The sequence below is a fragment of the Larimichthys crocea genome, chromosome XII, assembly GCF_000972845.2.
Source record: "Larimichthys crocea isolate SSNF chromosome XII, L_crocea_2.0, whole genome shotgun sequence".
NCBI classification, from domain to species: Eukaryota; Metazoa; Chordata; class Actinopteri; family Sciaenidae; genus Larimichthys; species Larimichthys crocea.
In genome coordinates, this window is record NC_040022.1 from 17,795,909 (window position 1) to 17,823,762 (window position 27,854).

Sequence of the window (27,854 nt, forward strand, 5' to 3'; positions counted from 1 at the left end):
AGAAAAAGACAAGAAGGAAAGCAACGTCTATTCATATTTTAGGTCATCCAAAAACAATAGATAATAGGTGACAATGTTATTTCATCATTTCTCAGTTTCAAGTGTGAGAGCTGTCACGTCCAATTCAGTGTTTTCCGAGTGCTACAATATGTGACAATGAGTATTATTCCTGTCTGATCTTCCCATTGTGTGCAGGAGAAAATGAAACAAGCTGTTTATCCACCAGCTGGCCAGAAAACAAGGTCAGAAAGACCCAAGTGGCCACCAACGGCGAATGGAAACAGACTCTCAGGGTAAGCAGACATTTTCCCAAAATAGTTACTCTACTCTCCAAGAGCGGAAATCAGGGTTTGGTACTTTCTATATTTAGCCCTCTTCTGTTCTCTGACAGCCATGGCGAGAAGCCCGGAGGTCCCTCCTATCCCGAGTGAGATATAAATAAATGGCTAATGAGAGGAAATGGCCCCAGAAACTCTATCTAAACAATAAAAGAGTAAAATCAGGTTTCTATATTGAATCCTGTAAATCTGAGGATGTTGTCAAGACAGCAGTCCATCTCAAATGTTTCGAGAGTGCAGCACAACACATCTTTATTGAGATATTAGTACAGTACTGTACCGTAGGAATGCTTCACTTTATTAATCTTAGTTAAGTCTTCATACAAAGGCTGGTATATTAATAAAGACATTTATCAAAATGCAGATTCTGACAGTTAAATTAATCCATCAATGGTACAATAAGGCCGTTACAGAGTTTTGCATGAATGCACAGAAATAATGACATGGCAGTGGTAATCTGAACTTTTCCTTAAGAGGCATACAGGAATGATTTATTGCAAGTAAGAAGAACTGACTGTTAGAGACAATCATAAAAAAAAATACAACTGGATAATAATAACAACACCAGATCTTGCTGATTTGAAGACCTGAACGTACCCTTTGGAGAAGGCAACAATACCATAAAACTGCTGAAAAGCGGAGAGCACCAGGTAAGTGAAACACAATTTAACATGATCTGCTAGTGACAAAAAACTGATGGCACGATATTGTTACAAATCACTTTCATCCCACAGATAAAAACATTTGATAGAAACATCTTTTTCTTAAAGACATCCTCCCATTAAGAGTTCTTCATGATACAAGGCAAACATAAGTAAGGCTTTAGAGTGAAAGAAATTGAATTTATGCTATCTATTCTGTTTTTTATTTATTTTTTTGTTACATTTTACCATAGCAGACAAGTTTCCCACAGAGAATCACAACATGAAGGACGTGTTAGACTGTAGATTGAAGACCCCCCACCGACACAAAGGTTAAAAGTTTAAACATGAAATATCCGAGAGCAGTCCTGGGAGAGTGGTATCTTTTTAAATCACCATTATACCTGTGCGAGAAACACTTTCAAACACAACAAAGATGTGCACGTTTGCTCGACTAACATACTTGTTGTTGTGGCGAGCAAACAGGCGTGGCTCACAGTGCTGCGTAACACTTGCTGACGTGCCATCAGCGTCCTAAAAATAGCGTACCACAGTAAGTTTTCAAAGGAAAGGCTTAAAATAGTCTCATTCAGACTTATATTTAGATGTTTTCACATGCAGAGTCGTTGGTTTGGCTTGGTCCCAGGATCTTCTTTGCACAGTGTTGACTGCTGACTGCATTAATGTCATTAATTATGTATTTTACATGGTCAGCTGAGAAACTTCCAAAAGCATCGCAGCACTGAGGTCATATTCTCCCAAATGGCTTGAATCTGAGCATAGATTATCTCGGATTAAAGAGGTTTATATGGAATTTATCTCAACACGATGGGCCATTAAATCAAGACAACACTGTATTATGGTAATCATACCTACAAATACCAGACGGGAACAGAGTGGATTAAATGGCATATGGATTGTCGTGGATCGGTCACAGCTGCTGCAGCAGAGTAATTGCACACCAGATGCAGTGACATTACTGCCCTAATCAAAGATACGTTGTGGAAACTTTTGAGTAGAAGCTCAAGGCGAATCCTGATCCCTGAATTCAGTGATTTAAACTGCACAACATCTGTAAAATACTGTTGGGATTGAACTGTGAAGCCACATGATGAGAGCCATTATTAGAACTAACATACTTTTAAAGAACTGAGGGGAAACTTTGGCTGCATGAATCCACTGAAGTTGAGAGAGACAATGCCAGTCACAGCCCAGAAACGATCCGATCTGTCACTGGGCAGTGCCACTGTTCAACAGTTTTCAGACAGTAATGTCTGCCGAATATTATTAAAGCAACATTTCTTACCTGATGCGGTCACAACTCATGCAGCCAAAGCTTTGTTAGTGGTCAGAGCTCAAAGTGAAAAGTGGCACTGTCAAGGTCGATAGTTTCAGAGAGCAGTAAAGGCGAGTGGGGCTTCTTTCTTTGCTCATTACGAATTGCTGTTTTTTTTTTTTTTTCGAGAAAACTGTATTTGAATTGTTAAACAGAACAGGTGAACACATGGTAATGATACGATCAGTCCACCTCTCATTCCTCCCAACAAAAAGAATACAGCAACATTAATAAGCAAAAAAAAAAAACATAACAAAAAAAAAAACATAAAGGCTAAGTGGCATCCACTACAATATAGTGCAGGGTTTTTTGTCCTTGAAGGGATTGTCTGAAGCGGGGATGCCCATTAGAAGAGGATCGTTTCTTCCGTGTTCACTGCAGTAGTTCATAAGGTCCGCAGAGGCCTTGGATACCTACAGAATAATGGAAGATTAAAGATTAATTTGGGGATTTAGTGTCAATATTTACACACAATCAGCCAATCTAATGGTGCCTGAATTTATAATTCTAATTAATTCTAAGATGCTCCCAACATTACTTATTAAGAAGCGAGAAATTTCAATTTTAACAGCGGCTCTCACCTAAAGCTTTTCCTTGCATTTATCACATTGTTCATTCTTTTTAAACATCCTCATATTTTCTCAGTGATATGATATTGTGCAAAGCGAGCGTCAAGGTGATCACACCAAACAAATAACGTGTTGGATTCGTGACTACAGGCGATGATCACGCATGGTTTTATTGTTGCACTGTACCTTTATCCTCTCAATGCTCGCCTCTATTCTCAGCTGCTGCACCGTCCGCCGGGCATGAGCGATGTTATTGGAACTGTGAGCCTTCGAAGACATCCTGGGCAAATCAACACTGCAACGAAGAAGAACAAAGAAAAGGTTAAACTTTTTCAACAGATGAAACATAGGAAATTGATAATTGTAAATAATTCTACATTAAAAATCGAAACCATATTTTTGTGCACTATGTCCTATAAAAATTATCGTTTCATGCACTGCACATATTGGACAACACACGTGTTGATATTGGCCAAACAATCAGCCTACTGATATATAGGTCTCCAAAGCAAGTAAGACACACTTGTTTCAGATTACAGAAAGATCTTGGTCAGTCGTGACAATAATGACGGCTGCTTACAATGACAGCAGTTCTTTGTGCATCAGATAAAAAACAACAGAATGAATAAGCAGAAAATACACGAGAACGGGCCAAGAGTGTCATATTGATATTCGTGAAATGATGCAGGTGAGTCGTGAAGCATACACCTGTTGGTTTAATAAGGATCAGTGACTCCTCTTCCATACTTCCTCTTGCCCTGCAGGTCTGTTCCCAAAAGTAACATCGACCAACATGCAAGGTCTTCATCAACAGGCACACACTGAAACTGTTTTTGTGCAAATGTGTGGTGGAAAACTCCGACTTTTGTTTGGTTTTAGAATCTCTTTTGTTAGCCTCCAGGCAGTGCAGTGCCCGTGCTGCCTGACGTGGCATAATAATGCCACATTGTTTCAGTGTGTACACTATGATCTGCACTGATAGGTGCTAAACTACAACAATGACACTGCAGGATATCTATATTTAAACTACAGAAATGTAAAGATTTCAGTGTTGAAATGTTTAACGTGACTGAGGGGCTCCGTGTGTGGGAGAGTGAAGCCGGAGCTGCGATTCCACTTCCTGCTAATCATTGACAGACTGGATGGGAACAAGCCGGGACACATCCTATCGTCCATGTGGGAGCTCTGGCTTCAGTGTCTCTCCCCTGCTGCTGCTGATCTTAACTTCCTTTTTATTGCCATTTGTCTGTTTCTCTCATACAAACACACACATACGCACGCATTTCCTTTAACATGTTTACAATACATACACACACACACACACACACACACACACCTTCTTTCACCAAAACGTTTCTCAGTAGGGAACAGGAAGCTTCAAGAACAGCTTCTCAGAAGAGTATTGTGAAATTCAGTAGAAAAATCTCCAGGCACAAAGTTTATCTAAAAAAAAAAAAAAGACAGTCTGAAGTTGCCTATTACATGCCTTAGCAATTAGATTCACATTTTGCTCCATCTGCATATTATCATAATGTTTCCCGGAACTAGACATATTTTAACTTCAATATTTTGCTGCATAAATGATCCAAATATTTTGTTCCCGTGTACAGTGTTGGGTAATCAGGCCGCAGACACAGTAACCGTAAATTAAAAGATAATACAGGAAGGTGCAGTATTTGCAACAGTTGAGGGCAGCCAACTTTTTATAGCGAGTATTCGACTTTGTATGTTTTGTTAACCCCGTGTGCGCCGCGTTCACTCTGCAGGATGGAGTCCGTCCAGACAGCTTCTGATGCTGCAGCTTCATCGTTTGTGCTCTTCGTTTGTTTCAGGGACAAAGAGGGAAAGAGGACTAAAGACAAAAAAACGGAAATGGGAAGGGAAGGGAAGGAAGAAGTCAATTTTCAGACCTCAGGCTTTGGTGTGCCTGATTAGAGAGTTTTATTTCCATCTAATCACCCCAAAGGAAACATGGCCAGAGATGACTCAAAGAGCTAAAATGTTATTGATAACATGAAAGTGAGACATGAAAGGGTCGTACTTTACAATGAAAAGCAAACAATTTTCCTGAGGAGACATTCTTAACTTAGTCATAGAGGCGAGGCACCACAGGTGAAGAGGGCAAAAAAAATCCTTTTATCCATACATGATGAGTGACGGCGTTTATTTCTATAGTCTGGAGGTCTTTAGATGTAACAAAAGCACCACAGTTTGCTTCAAACAAACGTCGGTTAAGCTTTAAATGACCCGCTGCAGTATCAGAAAATTACTACATTTTCATTACACTGCAAGAGTAATCTAAGATGTTGACACGATAGATATTTTCATACTTTTTCCGACCATAAAAAAGGTCATAACAAAGTCACAACGGTTCATATTAAAAGTGACATGAATCCAAACTTTTTAAATTAAAAGCAGATTCAGACTACAGACAGATTTCTGATGTCTCACTTCAAAAAAATCATTTCAGTGGTGATATCAGTCATGGGTAACAATGATGACATGACTCAGTCCTTGGCTGACAAATGCAAATCAGCACAACAAATCATTTGCGCCAATCCCTAAACTGAAGCGCCGGGTTAGTCACGACTTCTTTGTGCTGCACTTCAAACGTTTCTCTGAGTGTGTAATTCACTGCTGCCAGGTAAAAAAAAAAAAAAAAAAAAATGACAGACCGCCTGGTGCTTCCAAGCAAACCACGTTGTGTCTTTTATAAATTGAGTAATATGCAAACATTGTACAGAAACTGTTGATAAAATACAACAATGAATAAGGAGATAACACGAGCAGTGCAAACAGCCTTCGCACGGCAGGTCTACAGCGACAATTACACTTTGGACGACTCCTTCATTCCGGAAACCCAAGAGCTAATAATACATGATTTGATTTAACACTGCAACCTCAGCTCGCCTACACATAGAGCAGAGTAGTTGTACCCTCATAGTTGAGAATAAGTATGAGCAATATGAGAAACTAGGCAGAAGCACTCCAGACTTCTGCACTGCCAAAGTGCCCTTGAGCAAGACATACAAGGCTGTCAACGACTGGTGGTGCAAACTGTTATGAGGGTGCAAAACGAGCAGCAACCGTTGCTGCAAATGTGCTAAAAACTGTAAGTCCTCGACCGGCAACTTGAGGCTGGTTGCAGAAGATTTCAACCTCTGTAAGCCCCCATGTTAAAAAGTGCAGCCGGGTACAAAAAACACGATGTTTTGGTCTCTATAGCTAATTTCCCCATTCATGACAACTTTACTGAGTCTGAATGTTATATTATCTCACCTGTTCAAATTACAGTAAGGCTTCAAGTTATGCAGAATTATCAGCATTGCCACAGGTAGGTGCTGTTACAGATGCCACCCATTGTGCCATTCAGCCCACCTCAGGTCCACCGAAGATCCAGGTCTTTGATGGTTTTTTGTTTAGCTGGGAGGTGAAGGAGGCAAGACTACAAACATAGCTGCAGGCAGTGCCACAGATTTTGAGCTTCACCTTACTGCAAAAATCGCTGTGCGGAGAATTTTAATTTCGTGGACTGTGTTATGCACTTCTTTTCCAGTTCAACATAGGCTAAATGAATAAAAATAGACGTACTCTGTGACTTCGGTTTCTGAAGAGCTGCTATAAAGCTGAGAGTGTGGGAGCTCTGGCCGCCGCCTTCTTGGCGGCCCTGCCTCCATCGCATTTTGGCTAATCCACAAATGGGCAAAGACATGGAGTGTGGTTGGAGCTGAGGTGAATGGTGTCTGTGAATGAAGTTTGCATGTAACAGCTGCCACCTGTCAATCATTTATAACTTTAAGTCTTAATATAATTTGAACATAAAAAGGAATTCAGACTACAAAACTGTTTTTTATATCAGGCTGTAAACATCGTTCTGTAGCCAGCCTTGAGTCATTCAGGAACTGCATTTTCTGGCACTTCAACGTTGGCTTGATTGTACAGTCACTGAGGTTGCCGCTTGTAAATTACCATTTTTACAATACATGTTGACAAGTTAGCGTGGCTGAAAAGTCTCTTCTCATGTCTCCATCTGTCACGTGACAGGGCGCGACACGCTGGGGAAAAAAAGAAACATCCACAGCTGTAATTTAAGATGAAGTACAGACAGAGTTCATAGTCTGCTACTCTCAACATATCAGTTCAACAAGTATGAGGAGTAGAGGGAAGAAGCAGGAAGAGGCCTCTGAACCCTGCTGGCGTTCAGAGCTGATATTTGCAGTTGAACCTTCCCGTCTGAGTCACCTTAGTCGAACTGTGCAGCCTCTGTGATGTGATGCCAGCTACTACCAGCAGCATCGGTCTTACTGAAACTCTACAGGAGGGCACTGATGTGTGTGTGTGGCATTAAGCACCACCATGTACATATAGGAGCCTTGCAAAAAAAAAAAAAAAAAGTTACCTCCAAGGATCAGAAAAAGACCACCCCCTTCACAGCCCACCCTATCACAATACACACACTGCAGAGCAGCCAGGACCACCTACTGCACAGATCAGTGCATTCTCGCTGCGCTCTACCTTACACACACAAATCCACCCGCACACATGTGATTCATTAGAACGCTGTTCAAAGTGCCAAGAACAGGGAACCATTATGACTCAGTGCCATTAACACCAACACACTCAGAGATGAAAAACTGTGTGTGTGTGTCTCTTACACTGCTACTATACTGCAGCTCAGACCCAAAGAAAACTCTTAAATTTCGCTGCCGGCGAATACAAACGACATCCATAAAAGGCTGAAAGAAGAGTCAGTCCTGTCAACTGTACAGTATGTGTGGTCCTTTCAGTATCTGAGGCTTTTCACACATTAAGTGACACTGCTGGATATAAACTGCTTTAGGGCTTAAGTGTTGCCGGCTGCATGTCAGACTTGACATGAAGTGATGAGAGGTAGGCAGAGAGTTAGTCATTTTCTACCCTGTCTTTTGTGGTTTGTAGGACTATAAAAACACAGTAACTTAGCACCTATAGTTCACTGTTTGGGGGACGATTAATGTACAGGAGGTCGCAGAGGAGCAGCGACTGTGGCTCAGAGGCAGAGCGGGTCGTCCACCGATCGATCCCAGGTTCGATCCCCTCCAGTCTGCATGTCAAAGTGTCCTTGGGCAAGATACTGAACCCCAAATTGCTCATGAAGGCTGCGCCATCGGTGTGTGAATGCGTATGAATGCTTAGGTCCTAGAACTGATGAGCAGTTGGCACCTTGCATGGCAGCCAATGCCATCAGTGTATGAATGTGTGTGAATGGGTGAATGAGATATGTCCTGTAAAGCGCTTTGAGTGGTTTGAAGTGCTATATTTTTTACCATTTATCAGATGCACACATCCAAATTTCAACCTGCCTGTCGATCTAACCGGGTGACACAGATAAGATTAGGTACAAAAAAAGCCATGCTGATGTCTGCAAACACTACATGGTGCAAACACCATGCAACATGCAAACCTCACTAAAGTTTATGATACAAGATTCCTCTCAAGTTTCCAGCTGTTGTTGTCGTCGGTCCACAGCTTTGGTTGTGACAGAAATATCTCAACAACTGCTGCATGGATTGACATTCATGATCCCCAGAGGATGACTTGTAGAAACCACCGACAGTATAAAGAATGGACGGCGTACGCGTGTCCTTTATTTCCGCTGTGAAGTTGGAGATTCTGTAACCAGCCTCAAGTGGCTGTTTGAAGAACTGCAGCTTTTGGCACTTCTGCGTTGGCTTCACTTCACAGACACAGACACGCACACTAATGACACTCACTCATCACACTAAGCTAAACATTATAGCTGCTTAATTATATTGGCATTTAGCTCAAAGCATCACCGCTCAGGCTCACACAGCTGCTAGCATGGCTGCACACTGTCTTGTTACTGGCTGGCCTACGTGCACAGAGCACAGACATAAACGACGGTGCACTTTCTTATGTGCTAAAAATCAGAATCAAAGTTGAAACTTTATTGGCAGTAACGCTTCTGGTGATCATGTTAAAAACACCGTGAAAGATCTCCTGCCTGGCGTCAGTCTGACTTTATATCACCAGCTGAGAAGTGAAGAACAGTGAATTGTGGAAAGGCGATATTTGGAGTCTAGACAGATGTCTGCTGCTTTGAACAAAAGAGAGTTCAAAGACTTGGGCCCCAGCCACAAGCCAGTATATTGGTTGTTATCCCTTGTGTACTTGACACACACTTACACACACACACTGTCATGTCTCTCATGTACACCCCTCCCCCTACACACACTCTCTCCCTCTCTGTAAGCAGGAGTTTCCCAGTCTGCAGGCGAAGCTAAAAGTAGCCTTCTCATGGTCTCCTGCTGCCAGTCAGCACTTTTCCAGCTGAATGAAAAACCGTCTCTTGCTACCCCTAAAACATGAACCCACAGTGGAGTTCGCCACTGATCAGATCAGATTAGTGCCACTGTGCAGTCGTCTCCCTCCTGCTGTACTATAAACACCGGCACTGTTCTCACTCGGTTACCTTGCTTATCAAGCTCAATAATACTCAGTCATCAGTCCTGCTGCTGAGTAAAGTGGGATTGTGTTTATGAGCCAGAGGGAGAGACTCTGGCTGCTGAGTGCGTTGGACCGTGAGAGAGAAAAAGGGTGAGGCAGGGAGGAGATGGTGAGAACCACCAGAGTGACATCATCGCTTTCCCACCAGAACAGAGAGAGACACTGAGAGGCCCTGCTTTCTTTTCTTTTGGCTGACACTGGCATGCCGTTGATACTGAAAATATCATGGTGATTTTCTTGTTTATCGGGATAAACAGAAACCATAAACACCAGAGGACCCTGAAGACAAGTTATTACAAGTCACCACAGACTCCAGGAAAAAATGTTTGCGAGACCCGACTCCCCAAAATACCTTTTTAACAAACTATTGACACAAGTTTGCAGAGAAAAGTGCAGCTAGAAATAAGCCTAACCAATACGCAGACTATTTGCCAAATATTTGCTGGATGCAACTTCTCCAATGTGAACGCTCTGCTGCTTTTCTCAGGGTACTACTACTTAAGTATGCATTACACTACGCTAATAGTAGTCTTCTTTGCTATATTTAAAAATCATAATTCGCTACCAAGTAGGCCTACAATTTAAAATTACATCCTAACCTTTCATCTACATTTTTCTAGCTAATTGCCAGAGGCACACAGGAGGTGGAAACGCCACAAAGCGCTGCCCATTTCCTCGACAGGGCGGAGCGCGATAGTTTCGGCGTCTGTTCATGGTCTTTCTGCGTGCTACGGGCAAATCTGGCAAGAAAACACACTGTGGGTCGTTGAAAACCCACGAACAAAAACTGCTGCAGCAGACACTGGTTTGGAGAGGTGAGCACACCGAGCGGAACAGTGCAAAGAGTGGGGAGTGATTTAGGGAGCGAAGATTTGGAGAAAGAGAGATCAGGCTGTGGCCTGGTTGTTTGTTTGCACTGTGTTTCCCCACAGGCTCAAATATTTTCAGCCACATTTAACAAAGTTTGATTCGTGATTTCATTCGTGATCCTTTTTATCATGTGCTTTGTTCAGAATCTTATATCTTTTGCACTATATAAACAGTGGTAAAGAAAAGGGGAAGAAAATATCCACATGATCAGCTGCATCAGTGAGGAACAGACAGCTGAGAGAGGCAGTAATTTAGGTTGCGTGCTTTAAAGGGGAACTATGACAAGAGCAGAGCTGCAGCACCACCCCTCAGCTGCAGGTATGGACGCTGAGATAAGTGAAGTTGACAGAACCCCACCCAGGCCACTGGCTGCAAACCAGTATACAAAGGGAATACTGGGAAATCAAGTGCTCTCTATGCCAAACTGCAAGCCTGCTCGACTGTGACTGGCTGAAGGGTGACCATTATTCCTGTGTGAGCATACATTTCCAGGAAAAGCTGCAGGACTGTGCAGAGGTTAATGGAAACTTGTCTAGATTAAACATGCGGCTGCTGCAAATACACAGCTCTGTGTTTTGTCTGTACGTTTCAGTTAAACGGCGCGTACAGTAGCTTCTCAGAATCCGCACAATCCTGTAAATTCTGTGGCTTGACAGGATGAAAAAAAAAAACACAATCCAGCACACTGTAACACAATCACACAGTGTCTAGACAGAAGACTAGACTGGACTCATTTCTGCAGGATTTCTAAATCCTAAATTCATGCGCAATTACTTGAGGCTCATTCCTGTCCAAATAAACTATGAATGATTCCTTGTTTCAAGCACAGACTAGATGGCTGACAGGTTACGCTGCGGGAATTACAAGTCAGCCCAGTTTGTTATGAACGCCGTTCAAAAACACTTTGGTACAAAACAAAAAGCTCTACATGTCAAGTTAGATATGGTTCAGCACATCTGCGAGATAGCAAGCCGAGTAATCAAGTGTCCTTAAAACGCGATGATATTCAGGACGGGATTGTGTGAACATGACCTGCTGCACATACAGTGGCTGTTAACGAAGAGGAGCAGCATGTGTGTCAGGGTCTCTGACATAACGACAGATAACCGTGATAACAGAGGGGACATGTAACACTGTGGTATGTAAGGATACAGGAGCGGGAATTCACATGGAGAAATAAGACCATCTCCAACCAGGCAACCTTTAATTAAGCTCCACTCTACGCAGAGCGCAATTCACACACTCATCTACTCGACTAATGTCGCCTAATTTAGACTAGCAGAGTAATGGTGCAGCAGAGATTCATCGCGCTTCATAAAAAACTCAAGGGTTGTCCTTTTATCCTTTTCCCGAGCTAATAATTAGTTGAATTTATGGATGGTCGCACACGGGCGGTCACTTGCTTTTGCAGACGAGTTATGGGTGTATTTTCACGCCATTAAGAACCCAGAATTCTGTCCTTGACTTATTTCACCTGTGTCTGCACACCAGTGAGTCTGCTGGTGAAATATGGCTCCTGAGCTGCTGAGTAGGACGTTTTGAGCTAGCAGGGTCAGCCAGCCTACTGTTGAGATTGCAAATGATCACTTGTGTAATCCTAAATGTGGGTGCAGCGTGGTTTAAATGTTATGGGGAATGTAGTGTAAGTGTAGTGTAGGCAAGTGAAGGTCTAATACCTGCAGCAGGTGTAGAGGGGGGGGTTCGGTTTGGGAAACAAAACACGGAACACCTTGAGCTTTATTTTCAAAGTTAAAAACATTCAACCTTTGTTCCCAAACCCTTGCTAGACAGTCAGTGTGGGGGGGATCCATGCAGGTTTAACAGCACAATGCATCACATTTGTGGCATCTTAGTGCTCTAAGCACTTTAAGATGCTGACCACGTAACTGCGATGTCTCGTCGCTTGTCTCGTACGGGTGACCTTGTGCATGACATTTCCCTGTCTCTCATGCAGACGGCAGAAATTCCCCCACAAAGAAAACAAAGTATTAACAGCAGAGACGGTCGTAGTGCAGGCGAAAAGAAATGAAGTTAATTCCTACACTTACACACTAACATTAAAGAGATATGACTGATAGAAACTGCAAGAGGCGTGAAGAAAAGAGACAAAGGGTGACATCAATGACTGTGAACTGCGTCTCCCTTTCATCGATGTAACCGTCAGCGGCGTTCCTTGCATTCCTTCCAAAGGTTTGGAGGTAATGAGACAAATTATGTAAAGAAGCTTCGTTGACGCTTATAACAAGTATTCAGACACAACTCCCGGCTTTCCACACAGGATGCCAAACGTCTGGGAGGGACACAAAAACAGACACAGAGGTCAGCCAGTGCCTCAGAGATATCATTAGCAGCTAGAGTGTGCTCTAAAAATAGCCAACAGGTCTGTGTAGTTGCTGGCTGCAGCGGTGCTGGTTTCTGCTAAAAACTGCTCAAACAGAAGGAATTACCAAACTGAGTGCCAGCTGGGTATCATCCAGATTATCAAGGGCTTTTTTTGTAGTTTCCACTAAGGTGCCTATGAGCTTCTGGTTCCCCAGTAATGGGCCATTATCAAGCCCAGAGCAGCCCAAAACAAACAGAGGCCTATGGCAGATAATGCCCTTCAGACGTCACTGCAGACGCACAGAGGGTGACATGCAGGAGACACTGGCGACCTAGGCAGAGAGGCTGGCTGCCAGGCAGCGTCTCTCTGCTCTGCCCCTCGGAAAACAAACAGCATTGTTGTCCAAAAAAAAATGCACAAAAGAAAGCTTAGTACAAGCTGAGTAGAGTTTGCTGGAAATGGACGCGGGGAAGGAATGAATGGATGGCGGGGCAGAGGGCTGTAGAGAAAGACGTGCGCTTGTGGCTGAGACCAAGAGAGATAAGAGTTTGTGTGTGTGTGTGAGTGTGTGAGAGAGAGAGAGTTCAGCTGGAGAAAGCAAGCCGTGCAGCTGTGTGTATGTTGCATTTGGTCGCATGCCAGAAATCCGCAGCCGGCGACAGGAACGCCATAAAACTTAAAGCTATTGTGAGTGCTTTGCCTTTCGTCTCAGTCCCTCTTACCGCTGAAAGCTACTATTCATGACGAAGGCAGGGAGATACTACACAATGGATCTCCATCTCTCACCCAACACTGCCCTGCCTATATGGAACAATAAACAAAGGTATTCAGTCTTTCCAGCCTCCACCCCTGAGCTGGTCCGACCACATGTGCGTTACTGCTGCATGGGAAGGTGGAATAAGAGAAGGCCAAAAGGTCTTCAGTGCTGCTAGATGGCCATCGAACAGCTCCTCCCTGCCCGGAGCTAGAGTAGGAAGGGTTAAACAACAGCAGCGTGCATGGATGGAATAATTGATAACGGCACGGACGTCACACAGCTCTTCAGAAAACAACGTAAAGGTCGTAAAGGAGAGTTTGTTTTTCAAGCAAAGAGGAAATGGGATTAGTCAGAGGGTGACATAAACGGAGATGAGGTGTGGGTGCATGAGAGACAAAGACTGAGAGTGTCAGAGGGGGCAGAGTCCATTTTATAATATCAATACATTATTTTTAAAGCTAATGATGAAAGTTGGGCACCCTTTCCTCGCTGAATACTTGAATTAATTGAAATGAATTAATTCCATGAAATCTACTGATGGAGTCAGACTTGTACTACAACTTATAAATAAGGTTAAAGATAATATTAAGAAGAATACTCAGTCAGCTATGAAAGCGACAGCAGCTACCAACCCTGTTAAACAGGACAAAGGGATTAGGGCTGGAAAAATGTAGTCTGTATGGTTTCCTCTGCCAGGAAGGGAAAGAGAAAGAGAGGGAGACAAAACAAAACAAAAAAAACACTTTTCATTTCATTTGGTGGTGAAATTCCACATTCAACTTACTTGAGACATCCACAGGAATGTCCCAAACAGAGCTAAATTAGGAGGATCCCCACTCTGCTGCCAAGAGAAAGGAGACACAAAGCTGTGGCACTCTTGACTCATTGTGAGACAGACGATTATCAAAACAGCAGAACATTAAGACCTGACAAAAGGTCTGGCAAAATGCCCTTAAAATGGATTTATGGTTGTACGTTACGAGATTACAGCCTACGTGGAGCCACTGGAGCTGACGTGTGCCTCTTCAAAAAAAATCTAAAATACATGTCAGGCCTAGAGCGGCCACAGAGACACCATGTGGAGGCCACAAGAACTGTGATGGTCAGCGTGTGTTTTCTCCTGCAGGCTTCGGATGCAGTGGAGACTGATGAGAATGAAGACAGCATCAAGCTCAGTGTAAGCATGGCTACTTAAAACAAGGCAGTTAACTCCTGTTTAGTGATGCAACGAAGTAAACCTCCCCGATGTCGCTCCGTAACATAAAGTGAATTGATGTATACACAATACACTACACTACTACCTACACCGTTAACCTCATGCATCATGTATAAATCCAACTTTAAAATTTGGGGCATTAGTGTGTAACACAAAAACACCAAAAAGTTCATCTGCAGCTATTTTTGAGATCATATTTTGACATTTTAAATCATGTTTCACGCAAAAAAGTAAAACATCTGCTGGTTCCAGCTGCTAATATATGTGGAAAAAAAATTTTCACTTGTCGACTGGACAAAAAAGCAATCTTAAGGCGTCCCTTTTGGCTCTAATATTTTATAAACCTGACATTTAATCGTTGAATTGAGAAAAAAAAAAATGGACAGACTTGAAAATGTCAATAATCGTTAAATGAATTGAGTAGATTTGTGCACTCATACACGTTTTGATAACCGTGTAACTACAATAGTTTGTCAGATGTTGACCATGTATTAAAGCATAACTGAAACTGCATCCACGTTTCAGAGCACTCGTGTCTCCGGTTGCACGAGACATTAGTCAATATTTGAGCACGGCCTCTATAAATCTGTGGATATTTGAGAAGCTATGCTTACTCCAGTGCGTCGCTCTGAGGGTGAAATTTACTTGTCTACATACTGCTCAGCTTTGTCATCGCAGGTCAGAGTTCAAAAGTCCAGCCAAGACAGTGTAGGTATCGTTTTTCTTTCCTGCGTCTGAGCAGTTTCTCTTACTTGTGTGTCATCTTTGTGCTGAACTTAGATAAGACACAGGGATCATGGCACAGAGGATATTGGAGAGGGGAAACCTGAAACACCTTGAATTTAGTTTAAATATTTTAAAAGTCATAAACTACCCATAAGACTGAGCATTAGTCTGCAATCGGAAACTGCAAGACACTCGTGTAGCTGGTTGGCGGAACTTATTGGTCACAAACAAGCCACAAAATACAAAAGAAGAAGAAGTACCTGAGCCTTCCCTCAGCCTGCAGGAAGTGTGTGATAACCAGGAGTAATAAACGATAAGTCACATGGTCTCATAGTGTCTTTATCTATAGCACTGACTGCTTTCAGTCCAGGACCCAATGATCTACATTATCTCTGAACAAGAAGGGACATTTTTGAACAAACAAGGACAGGAATGACAGGCATGAGATTAGTCCACGTGACCACAGACTGAACGAGGAGAAGTCCATGTGCACACACATTCAAAAAAAACAGGAACAAGATGATGCAAATTTCTAAAGAAGAAAGAAAATAATGCTGATGCCTCAAGTTGTAGTTAGAAAAATGAAACATTCATCAGTTATCATGATGAACACAAATCCACGACACTGTTGGAGAACTGGTGCATTAAAGTACCAGTAGAACAAACATTCACTGAATAATATCCAAACTGATTATCGCTATCAGTTCATGACTACATTATTACAATGAACTCCGCAAACATTTACTGTGCCACAGTTTCCGAGAGCCAGGTGACTGATTTTATGGACCCTTTATGACAGAGCTTTATGATGGAGTTGAAGGTCTTTTTATGTACTGAGCGGGAAGACGGACAAGGTCAGGACAAAAGGCCAAGACCAGAAAGAATGAGACTCAAAACAGAAGAGCAAGAAGGGTGATTCAATTCAGACTTTCCTGTAATTGTTAGAACATTCAAGCATTTGTTGTATTGTCCTATGTGGAAAATCCCATCTGTCTGAAAACTGTGCAGAATGGAGAATGTATTGTATTAATCATTCATTGATTCATTTACGTGTACTTATCCATATAAGGTCAAATTAAAAGGACAGCATTGATTTAGTGTCATGACGTCAGACTCACAAGAGACCGATTAATAAAAGAGTGGTCATAACTGAAGCGGTAGAGGCTGAAATTTAGTTTTTAGTAAGAGTTAAGCTCAGAAAAACGACTCAGTCCTACATTTCCCATAATGCAACTTCCTTTATTAGACATTCTGCCTTCTTAATGTCCACTTCTTCACATTCTTTAACTGGGTTTGTAACGCTGGCTTTGGTCATTTGCACAAAAGAAAGCTGGAGGAGGGAATGTCAATAGTTTTGCATTTGGTCATAAACTAAAGTATTATAAAATTCATGATGGCATGAAAGAAAAAGTCAGAGGATCACCAAAGTCATCTTTATCCTCTGTGGACTATGAATGTCTGTGCAGCATGGTCGAGCTATCTCTGGACTGACAGATGTCTCCATCTCTGCAGTCATGCTGCCAGTACGGCTCCAAATCTGTGTCCATTTCTTTATTTACTAACCTTTATTTTTCCAGACAAGACATTAGGAACAAATTCTTATTTACAACGATGGCCTGGCAACAGACAAGGAGATACAATCTGATGACATGATCAGGGTGAGTCATGTGTCATAGTGATGAAGTCAACTTTCGAAAATGGACGTGCATGAGAGAATGTCAGCACTGAATAAATTTCCAACAAAATCCCCTAAAAGAGGGAGCTGCCCTAATGTCATTCAAAATGTGGCATCATGGGGTGTACAGTGTGACAACAGGTCATGTTATTTCCAGTAAAAAATACTTTTGGTTTTGTTTTTAAAACATCTGCAGGGAGGTTAATTGCAGATGAAATGAAACTTCCAGACCCCGTGTTGCATCCTTTAAAAAATGTTTTGGTGTATGCATGTCAGATAAATAAAGGAGATTCAGTTTGATTACAGGACATTTAAGACGGCGAGGCATGAAAGTTGAAATCATTAGTCAAAATAAATCAAGAATGGAGGCAAACAAACAGACGCATTGATTTGCTCGCAGACAGATTGATTTACAAACCCCCCACCACGACATGCACATCCACAGAGGGGTCTGTGCTATTAATCAGAGACCACATGAATGGCTGTTCCACCCTCCAACCACTCCGACTCCGTTCATCTACCAGTTTCAAAGACGTGTCGGGTGGAGGAAGAGTGGGTCACACTGAGGCCACTTCCTCTGCAGCCCACCACGAATCCCTTCTATAAATGATGTCTGCCTCCGCCTCCCCATCCTCCTCCTCATCCTGCCTTCGTCTCCCTTTACTTCCCTCTTCGTGCTCTCTGAACAAGCAGGTCAGCTCTGAGGTCACCAGATCCACCTGTCCCATTCATACATGCTGTCGTGTTTATTTTAAAAAAGTGACTGTGGACACTTAAAGTCAGGTTTACGTCCACAGTCTGGCAATAGAGGATAAAACACAGAAAGCTGCCTGAGCCATGAGGTCACATCTTAAAGTAGAAAATCTCAAACAAAAGTCCACTGTGGTACAGCTCCAACATATAGGCACGTGTGTGCACAGAGATGTAATCATATTTTCCAAATGGCGCCAGGATGAAACATCTGATCTGCAAATTTCTAAGGCTGATTGCATCTCGTGAGCAAAAAAAAAATAAAAAAATGTTCCACATAATCAGATAACTGTCCAGTTTTCCCAATAAGAAGCCCATGCAGAGGGAACATTGCCTATTTGTTACAGAACATAGAGGTAACTGCACAAGGAGCCACTGTACGAGAACCATTCCTGGACAAAATGTGAGGCCTTGTGCACCCGAACAGAGAAAACGCCTCTATATATCATAGTCAAACAAAAGCCTTAGAAGTCTTTAAACGTGAGTCGATTCGACAGAGTGTGAATGAGGCACCTGATTCCAGCGACTGAGGACACGCTGAGATTGTGTTCAAAGAGACAGGCGTCGATTGTGCATTTCTCCGACACCTGTTTATGCTGGTTTCAGACAGAGTAACTTTAGTGGGGCCCCGGGACTTTAACGTCACAAAAAAAAAGGGGGTGCAGTTTCTCCTCTCAAACATTTGTGGATGCGTGTGGACCCCACAGGTGTCGAGCTCCTCTCCAGAGTCTCTACCAGGCCTCAGTGAGGAAGCACACACACAAACACACACTGGTCTTTGTTTGGGGTGCCAGCAAACTTCCCCACAGACTCATAAAGGGCGCTAAAGAAATGAAAGAATCCATCAAAGTGACACTGTTTCTCCAGCCTGCTCACTCACACACACACACACACACACACACACACACACACACACACTATAAGCGTTATGAATGATTCATTTGTCATTGGAGCCTTTAAGATGAGATGCACACTTCTGCTGCATCTTAAACTTTCCTCCAGTTACTCTAAAAGCACGTCAAACAGCACCACACACTGTCAGGAAGTCCTATTCCCATTCCTATTCGTCCATACCTGTCTGACAGGAACCTTTGTTTATCCCAGCCAGACTCCCTCACAGGATATGCCCATATTTGGTCTACGACCTCATGAAATGTCAGAGGAAATAACTTAAGCGATGCATAGTTTGTGTCCTCACAAATAAGGTGCGTCTTCCTGTAAGTGGGAGGACTTCAAAAAAGGGACTTCGCCCAGTCCAACCAGACAGAAAGAATGACTTTACACAACATTCTTGGAAATGTGACTGTAGAGGAAAGAGCACAAACTTATGATATGATACCACACGTGCACTTATCATTATGTACTGAAGAGGCCAAAGCATTTCACTGGACTTAGGTTTCATTTATTCTGAAAGGTATGCATGGATCAAGGTATACATAAAAGATGCATTAAGTCATAAAATTTAAAGAAAATGTTTTAAAGGGACTCTGTAAAGAATTATATTTATCTTTATCTCTTTACATTAGCTTTAATCGTTAATCAGGCTAAGATTGATGATATATAATTTGCATGACTATGTTTATATTAGTGTATAATCGCCAGAAAATGAGAATCAATATGTTTTTGTTTGTTTTGTCGCTATGTTGCTACAGTAGCCCAGAATGAACAAACCAATACAAAGAGATTGCAAACAGTTACTACAACACCAGATTCCACTAAATCCTACATACTCCTTTCAATTCTTTATTAAATATTAACAAAGCTTATTATCACAGCACAATAAGTACATGTGACCCTCAACCTGTCGACCCTGTGCGTAAATGACACTCTGCTTGGGTTGGTTACCATAGAGTCCTTCCAGTAAATAATCCAGACAGTAACATGATCACACACACACACACACACACACACTGTCTGAGCTGACTCACATCACAGGTGTAACATACGCACAACATGCAGGAAAAAAAACTCTTTCACACAGAGACGCACACACACGATTTATCTCTCAGGGGGATAAACAGAGATGACAAATATACAGTAGTTTACAATATGTTTTGAATCACCTGGCAGTGCCAAGGTGACAGATGGTGTATGTGTGTGTGAGAGTGAGAAAGAGTGTGTTAACAAGCGAGGCACAGATAAAGGGGTTAATTGTCATCAAGGGGAGAATAGGTGACACAGGAACGCTGGCATTGTGTAGGAAATGGGACTAATGTAAACACTTTCGCTTAGATTTACAGCCACAGCTGAAAGAACACTGAAGCACCTTTTTCCCCTTTGTTGAAGTGAGAAGCTTTTTAAAGAAGCTGGAGACTGAAGGGAGGCAGGACGCAGTCAGACAGCGCCACCATGTGGGATAAACAAGGTACTGCAATTCCCCAAATCTATAACAGCCTTCTACCCTTCTTACATAATAACAAGCATCTAAAAGGTAAATTAGTTTTAGTCCGGAGTTCTGAAGTGTGGTTTTGATTGGACATTTATTACACAATTAATTCTGTGAACCGATAATTTAAAAAAAATACATGCAAGTTTCCAACAAAACAAAAACTCTGCTCTCACTCAGTCCATTTTTTGAATCCAAGTTTCTCTCTTTTACTGAATTTTGATTTTCTTAAATGCAAACTCATAAAAACACACCAAAGTCATGTTGGTCAGGCTCCAACTCCTCATTTCACAGAGTGAGATGAGAAAATATTCTAGTAAAATGACTGTTTTTGTAAAAGGAGTCTGGTCTGATTGCTTTGAAGAGAGCGTAAATAAATGCTACAGTTCCACAATGAAAAGTCTGACAAAGTAATGCAGTGAAACTAATACTAAATACTGTACACTTCAAACGATATTGATGCCTAAAATACATTTCCTGCAGTACACTCCTCTGCTTCCTGTCGGTGTTCATGAGGGAGCTGTCATCGAAACATGACCTGCCACACCTAGACTTGAGAAAAGATCTTAGCAGCAAATGAGCTGTTGAACTTGGTTTTCTAAAAGTTAATGTTTATTTTTACTCAGATCTTTTAATGGAGATGTACACCTTTGATATCATATATTAATTTTTACTATTTCAAGCCACAGTTACAGAGGAGAAGATTCATGATTCAACTATATTACAGTGCTTTAACAATGTTCAGTATTTTGCTTTTGTCTCATTATTATAAAAATGAGAAACAAAATTAAATAAAATGATAAAAAGTTTCATGCTGATTATATTGAAAACATATAATGGAGAGGACCAGTGATTCCTCACCACTACTCAAAGGCTGAATTCAAATTATGTAACCTCTCTGTGTCTGTGTGTGTTTGTGTGTCTCTCGCTTTCTCTCAAAGGAGAACCCAAAAAATGTGCTTTAAGGCCTGATGTTGTGTGAGAGACACTGTTCGTTTGTTCATACAGATAGCTGTCGGGTGTTAAGACATCATTCCAAACATCATCCACTCCTGTGACATTACCACTGGGGAGGAAACAGAGCATCAGACCACGAAGCAAGAGATGTGTCCTCAATGCTGATCACTCTGAGGACATTTAAATGTTTTCCATACTGCTGTTTTTTTTTTATTTTTTATTTCGAAACCCTCAATGTTTTGGATTAACTGCCAACCTAATTATTTAATCTACAAAATCATCAGAAAATAATAAACAATATCTCTCACAAGGCGAAGGAGGCATCCTCAAACTGCTTAAAACTAAAACATATTGAAATGACTGCCTTCTTTCACAGAAGACACACTGTGAAAGATGGAAATTGGGAAAAGGACATTTGTAGATTAATCAAAAAAACCTAAGAGAAAAGCAGCAAATCATCACATTAAAAAGGTCCAGTGTGTAATATTTAATGAAACTTTCAAATTAAGACCGTCATGGAAGTTTATAAAAACTTGCAAGTAAAAATAAATTATGAAGAAAGCTAAAAGTGCAAATGTATTCATATATTTACTTATTATTATTATTATTAATTAGTTATCTGCTTTAAGGTCCAGTGTGTAGGATTTAGGTGGCTCTATTTACAGAATATGGCAGAAATTAAATATAATACACATAACTATGTTTTAATCAGTGTATAATCACCTGGAAATTAAAATCATTGTATTTTTTGTTACCTTAGAATGAGGCTTTCATTTCATACAGACACCGCAGGTCATCTTTGACTATGATGTGTGACCACGCTTCTACAGTAGACCAGAATGAACAAACCAAACACTGACTCTAGATTGGGCTTTTTTGTGTTTTTGCACAACCACTGTAGTTTCTCTTCACACTGCGAAGGAGAAACAAGGTGGCTGCATTGAGCAACTGGTGTAGTTGCTCAATGCAGCCGCCTCGTTTCATAGATGCCACTAAATCCTACACACTGTTCTTTCAAGAAGCAGCGGTTTAGTGTCAAGCGAGTTGATTGATTAGTGGCAAACTCATTTTCTGTTGAATGGTTATTTGATTCATTGTTTCAGCACTGGTCAAAGAAAATGGCATCTCATTGCTTGTGAACTGATCAGATCTGATAGATAAGTGTGTGTTACTGTTAATAAATATCATTGTGTTGTGTTTGGATTGTGACTTTAAAAGCATCTGGTTTTGCTTTGCTTTAAAAAATATGGACTAATATTTTTTATTATTATTACTTTTTATTGTCTATACGTTGCCTGTAAACACTAAAATACATTACAAACAGTATAACAGTAATACTTTTACATATATATACATATAACATCATACATGTTATAAGTTAAGCAACAGGATATATTTGATGTCTATAGCTGTCTGTTATGATTAACCAATTATTTATCATACATTTTATTTATTTCCTCATCTCTGCTGAGTTTCACTCTGAATGTTCCTGTGGTGAAATCAAAATAGCAACATCCCGCGTTACTCTGTGAAGTCCTGACAGGCAGTCAGCTTCTCGGCTCATTTACTAACCTTGACAGTTTGAGGGACAGTTGCAAAAATCTAACCTCAGATCAGTGTCTACAAGGAACTTCAACCTTGGACAGAGTTTACACTCTAAACACACCTATCTTATCTACTTCCTTCTCTCTGTCCAATCAGAGTTGAGGATGAACAGCTGTGTGCAGCACTGAGGCCTCCTGTACAAAAAGTCCTGAAACGTCAGCGTGTTTCCCCAATGAGTTTGTCATTTTGGAGCTGGCTTTAAGGTATTATTCTGCAATGTAAGGGGATCTTTCACACCAACTAATCTTTTCTTAATATGTATCCACAATTAAATATGTTTTTTGAAGACATTGCTACACCTAAATGTAGTTATCTCTTGCAGTATTCTAGTCTAAAATCATGTTATCTGACTAACTGATAGTAAAAATGTACAACAGACTCAAGATGGCGTTATTGGGTTGACTTTTTTGACTCATTTCCACCGTAATCTTGTTGTTTTACACCTTTGTGGAGGGGGCATTTTAGCTCCCAACATGCCATCACAGGCCTCAGCGCTCGGTAGGCGACGGCAAGTCACAACATACCACAGGCTGTCGTGAGTTACTGCTTAAATGTCTTTTTTCCCCCCCAAAAGCCAGTGAACACGTCAAAGTAGGTTTACCTCATTTAAAAAGAAAAGAAAAGAACAGAATCACTGTCAATCGTGACAATTTGAAGAGGAAATCCTTTGTTGACTATTTGATGATCTAATAATCTAACAACAATGCTAAATGTTCTTGTGTGTGAGGGTTTGCTGCTTTTCTTTCTTTCATATGGTAGTTAGTATGTCGGTGCTTTGAGCTGCTGGTTTAGACAAATGCCTTCTTAAAGATGTACATCTTAACGAAGTAAAAAAACAGATTAGTTAAAAATAGTTGCCCTTGTTTCCTTGTGATGATTGGGCTTCAGTTCATTCAACATGTGCAAAACATCATGAACAAAACGGTTTCTATCCTGAGCTAAAAGCTTTAAGATGAGCTCTGTTTCTGTGAGGAGGAAGTTGTGGTGATTCCATGGTTTCGCCTCCAATGGGGATTTTAGGTGCTTCTTGTTTGGGTGGAGACGCCAGTTACTAGCGTTTCTGTCTTTCAACGGTCTCCTCTTGACACAGACAAGATAACTACAGACGCTCTGCGCGAGGCGGAGCAGAGAGAGAAACTGAGAGCCATGGCGATGAATCAGAATTTAAAAAATCTTGACACATTTACAGGAACGAGGGGGAAATTAGGTCTGTTACACTACCTTTCTTACCTATCTGAGATGGTTGCTATGACAACACTTCCTGCTTGGCGAACGCGTACAGAGTTTGATGTCGACCTGATTAGTACATGTGCACTTCCTGAAGACAGCAGAGGCTAAATCTACCATCTATCACCTTTGTGGTGCTGTCACACTTCACTCCCTCTAGTTTTCTGCCTTCGACAGAGATTTCTCACCGAGTCGGTCTATTTTGAAGTGATAAAATAAGGTTCCAGTAACGCTTGGTATTTTCATGAAAGCAAGTAATTCTGTAGCCAAACCATTACATGGGTGTGACTGTATATCCACAATGTCACCACCACTCCTCTCAGTACATCTGCTCCTGGGTAGGGTGGAATTCAAGTAAACCACTGTAGGCTAGGCCTTGTGACTACCAACACACACAATGTAGCGCACGCACACACACACACGCACACACACACACACACACACACACACACACACACACACCAGAAACACTAAGCGGTTAAAGGCTACAGTGCATATTTCTCTAAACTACAGAGGTGTATAGCTCTGTTATTATAAAAGTAACCAGACATGGATGTCTGTTTTTGGCTAACCAGGCCGATTAAATGATGCATTCCTGACGACTTCATCCAATAGAAGCAGAGATATTATGATGATATTACATGAATGTCTACCACGGCATCTCAAACTTATATCGTCGACCCCTGCTCTCAAGTACGGAAAGTTTGCTTCAAACGTCGCCTACAAATTGTAATCTAGTTTATTCTTATTCTACTTCTACTCATTTGTGTTTTTTCTAAAGAACAATAGCAACTAATGATTATTTTTATTGTCTGTGACTATATATTTTAATTGTTTTGTCTTTGCAATAACAGAAATAATGAAATATGAAATATGTTCACCACAGAAGCCATTCCCAGAGATCAGCGTGACGATGTCTTGTTTCTGACCAACGGCTCAAAATCCCAAATATGTTCAGTTTACTATGATGAAATATTCACATCTGAGAAGCTAAAACCAGAGACATTCATTCGCAAAAAAGAAATCATTTCTTAAACTACTCCTCAAAACAATCAACATCAGAATGTAGGTGCAGCATATATTATATTTACGATTGATTCATCTGTCTGAATCAATCTATAAAATGTCAAAAAACAGAGACAGAATTTCTCCCGAGGACAGGATCACGTCTTCAGATAGCTTGTTTTGTCCACCCAGCAGTCCAAACAACTGAAATATTCAATTTACATTCAACAAAACACACGACAGAAACACCACATGTAGTTACAATATCACTACAGGTGTCTGAAACAGAGAGGAGAGCGTGACCGTACTCTTTGATGAGGTAGAAAGATATACTTCAGCTGTGTGTTTTCACATGTCGAGAAAATATGTGAATCATTCAGCCCAGCGTGGAAGTAGTAAGATCACTCGAGAGACAACAAAGCAAGCGCACACAGGCACATACGCACGGCAACCAAACCAAACCAAACCAAACTCTGTGCAATGTCAGACCTGCTGGGAATCCACAGACAGCACAATGAGGAAACAGATCCTGGCTGACAAGAGGCTCAGACGGTGGCCACCGCTGTGTCTTCCTCCTTACGCCAAACTGGCTGCTCGTCAGAAAGTCGCCCACAGAGTTGCCGATCGAGTCAGGCAGCATTCTGTGTGTCAGAGGAGATGCACGCATCCAGAGAAGCCTCTTAAGGCCGATAAGGTATTACAGCATTGGTTACAGCTGCGTGTGCCACTTCCCACATGATCCCAACAAGTTATCCATTGTTCCTGCCGAGTTAAACTCATATGGAGACATTCAAATCGAGCTGTACAGAGGAGTTTCCAAACCATGTCCTCTCTCCTTGCATTAGGCAAGGCATTGTCCCCATTTCAAACCAACCAACCTAGCCCCCACTCATCCTGTTTCTAATCAATTTACATGCATCACACGTCACGTTAAATCCTGCCAGCAATCCAGCCTAACCTACTCGCACTCAACTCCAACTCCACCGAAGCTGTTGGAGAGTTTAAAAACGGTCAAAAGTCATTTCTACAGCATTGTCTGACACACCGGGCTGAGGGAAGGAAATACAAACGTCTTGTGAATGTACAGACTGTGGTTTGGGTGGTGGTGGTGGTGTTGGTGGTAGTGGTGGGTTCGTTCCGAGGAAGCCTTATGACAAGACCTGACAGCATTAAACAAGGCAGCTGTTCATGGACATCACCATCGAGGCTCCTGCGATTACCAGTGATACCAGTGTACAGGAGGTGACACAGATGTTGCTGCACATGTGTCTTTACGTCTCAATTTGGTTTCTCTCGGCCTAGTAAAGCCGTCCACTCCCTCATAATGAAAAACTTAAAAACACCGAACCCAAAACCCCTTGTCATCAGCGTGGAGGCAGGAAGTGTGTGTGTGAGATCGTCGGCTCACAGTGTGTGTGTGTGTGTGTGTGTGGTGCAACCCACTCATGTTGATGATGGGGCGTTGAGAGGAGGCTTTGATGGCGGTGAATGGTGTACTAATGAGTTGGCCTTATCAATGGCCGGTCTGTATTCTGTCCTCCTAATGGATGAGGGGACATTAACAGAGCAGTTGATGCCCCATGTAAACATCTCAGCCTCTTCTTCCAAACCCTTCTCTCTCTGTGTGTGTGTGTGTGTGTGTGTGTGTGTGTGTGTGTGAGGGCCTACAAATTTCAACCATAATCTAATTGGTTCATGTTGGATTGCAGTGGCAATGTTGCAAGCCAGTTATTGCATAATCGACTTATGTGAAGGAAGTGTTAGTTTCTATATATAATAAAAAAAAAAAAAAGTGCTTTCCTGTGCTGGAATAATCTAGTTGTTTTTCAAAATAAGTAATTATGTGGCAAACACAGTAGGTGGGGCCTGTGGGGAATAATCAGGGCAGGAGGCCCAGACAGCACAGTGCTGAGTAAACCTTGAGCTCCGGCTATCACCTGTTGAACACACACTCATGAAGCAGTGTGTGTCCTCAGTGGAGACACACAGAATGACAAGAAAACGTCGTGTAGGTGTGTGTGTGTATTCATAAGCATAAAGGTGGCAGCAGTGACAGTAAATGTGACCAACTGTTGCTTCAGGTAAAAAATAAAAAATAAATAAAATAAAAAGCGCGCTGTTAATGTGACAGTTTATCGACACATGGCAGTCTTACCTGGCCGGGGTAATGTACAGTCAGGTTATTTAGCCGTGTCTCCTTTCACTGAAGCCAAAACTATATCCGTCAACAGACTGGGAGGAGACCTTTCCCTCTGCTCTGTCGCTCACGGCGCAATGTCACAACTACACTAATGTGTTTACACCACAGGCTGAGCAGGAAAACCAGCTCTACGTGGACCTCACCGGACACTTCAAAGCCGCCGAGTCGTACCGCTCTCACTTTCCGCTGACGGCTGCTTGTTAATATTCAACTGTCGTTTACTTTTTTTTTCTGTCTCTCTCTTTCTCTCGCTCTGTCTCTTCCCAGCACGACCAGTCAACCCCCCTCTGCTTTCCTTTTCCTCCGCCGCTCGGACGTTTTGCGACGAGAACAGCCGAGTTGAGTCGGGAGGGGAGAGGCGGACCAACCGAAACCCTGGCGGATGTTCACCAGCGGCAAGCTAACGGCTTTTTAAATACTACTTCCGGAAGAGAGTTTCAAAATAAGAGCGTCTAAACTCAAAGACTCTTCTTCTCCCTTCAGGGGTCACCACAGCGAATCAGTTGCCTCCATCCAACCCTGTCTTCTGCATCCTCTTCTCTCACACCAACTACCTTCATGTCCTCTTTAGCTGCATCCATAAACTCAGCATCTTTCTACCAATATATTCACTATCTCTCCTCTGGACATGTCCGAACCATCTCAGTCTGGCCTCTCTGACTTTATTTCCAAAACCTCTAACATGTGCTGTCCCTCTGATGTACTCATTCCTGATCCTATCCAACTTGGTCACTCCCAAAGAGAACCTCAGCATCTTCATCTCTGC

At 41.9% G+C, this 27,854-nt stretch overlaps 1 protein-coding gene across 2 annotated transcripts; it reads right to left on the reverse strand.

Annotated features, from left to right (window-relative positions):
- Window positions 1-560: 560 nt before the first annotated feature.
- gng12a (guanine nucleotide binding protein (G protein), gamma 12a) lies at window positions 561-27,476 on the reverse strand. Of its 2 annotated transcripts, none has more exons than XM_010733349.3 (3): window positions 27,044-27,476; window positions 3,071-3,179; window positions 561-2,728 (listed from the first exon to the last, which is right to left on the reverse strand). In XM_010733349.3, the coding sequence occupies exons 2-3, from the start codon at window positions 3,161-3,163 to the stop codon at window positions 2,603-2,605; spliced, it is 219 nt and encodes a 72-aa protein (XP_010731651.1). In that variant the 5' UTR covers window positions 3,164-3,179; window positions 27,044-27,476; the 3' UTR covers window positions 561-2,602. The 2 variants fall into 2 exon arrangements, with proteins under 2 accessions (XP_010731651.1, XP_019114638.1); XM_019259093.2 differs by lacking the exon at window positions 27,044-27,476 and adding an exon at window positions 21,807-21,905.
- Between the last annotated feature and the right edge of the window lie 378 nt (window positions 27,477-27,854).